General features: G+C 42.7%; 1 protein-coding gene across 1 annotated transcript in view; it reads right to left on the reverse strand.

Annotated features, from left to right (window-relative positions):
- Positions 1-729: 729 nt before the first annotated feature.
- The window catches only part of TCAF2 (TRPM8 channel associated factor 2), a 13171-nt gene continuing 12667 nt past the window's right edge, over positions 730-1233 (reverse strand). Inside the window, exon 7 of the mRNA XM_026046950.1 lies at positions 730-983. Coding sequence (XP_025902735.1) covers positions 738-983 — 246 coding nt within the window. The 3' untranslated portion in view covers positions 730-737. The remainder of the gene's footprint in view (positions 984-1233) is intronic.

The raw sequence follows: 1233 nt of genomic DNA on the forward strand, positions 1-1233 counted from the left end.
ATGCTCACTAGCCCTAGCATGGCCACCAGTGTGTGCTACTAGTCACGCAATCCTCAGCAAGGTGCGGGAAGTGTTAACTTCCATTGCTCCCTGGAACTGGCCGATCCTCCACCTTGCTGAGCTTCTCCCTTTCTCCTCTCTACTCCCTCATGCTCCCTCAGCTCAATACCTGCTTTCGTAAAACCTTAACGAGTCCCCATGTTAAACCCTTACTGACTACAGTTACAATAAACTCACCTCTTGGTCTTAGTTTCTGCTCTCCCACCTTGCATGGTTTGCTCACAGTATTTTGCTCACAGACTAAGGTGAGTGTTGACAGGTATAACTCATCATTGAATTGTTTCAGATAAAACTGGACCTTTAGCCACATAGCATTATAAAGCAGGAAGAAATTAACAGTGTTTCTGTATCTGCTAAGCAGCCTCTGTACATAAAGTCACTTAATTTCATGATAGTAGGTCTAGAAGTTCTGCATACTTAAAAGATTTTGCATTTTACAGGTAATCAAATCAGTACTGATGATCTTGCATTCCTGAGAACATAAAAGAAGAATAGAACATTCTGAAGGCAATTAATGGTTTCTGCTGAATTTCTGCCAGGATTGGCTTCCATCCTAAGACAGCTAAAAGTCAAGGATTTCAGGGTAAAGCTAAATACTTAGCAAACATAACATGCAGCATACAAGGAGAAAATGGCAAGCTGTAGTTTCTGAGGACCAGGAGCCAGGTGCACTTCCTTCATGGTCTGTATGACTTCATTGGGTCCTCTTCCCAGCTGGGTAAAGACGACAGTTCCATACACAGCTCTGTCTTGATAGGCCACCCCCAGCTCATAAAAAAAGGAGCCAGGTTTCTGTTCACCTGCTGAGAAAACTTTTGTGCCCACAGATTCATCTTAGAAGAGTTGTCCTTTGGGATAGAGGACATTTTCTGGTAGTCAGAGAAGAGGTGGATGAATGGCTCCCAACCAAAACCCTCCTGCAACTGGGGAATAAGAATATAGAGTGTGAAATAAAAGAAATAAATTAAAATTAAATTCTCATTTCATAAACATTATTCCTGTGTTACAAGCAATAGAAACTTCCACAGGTTTCTGCAATGTCTTTTGGAAGGGAGTAAAGTTAGACAAAGTCATCCAACTTGCAGGCTTTAGAGCATAACTTACAGCACTAATGGGAAGGGAGGGGAAGGGAAGGGAAGGGAAGGGAAGGGAAGGGAAGGGAAGGGAAGGGAA

Source organism: Nothoprocta perdicaria, unplaced genomic scaffold (assembly GCF_003342845.1).
Source record: "Nothoprocta perdicaria isolate Ctin4 unplaced genomic scaffold, notPer1 scaffold_464, whole genome shotgun sequence".
Classification (NCBI taxonomy): domain Eukaryota; kingdom Metazoa; phylum Chordata; class Aves; order Tinamiformes; family Tinamidae; genus Nothoprocta; species Nothoprocta perdicaria.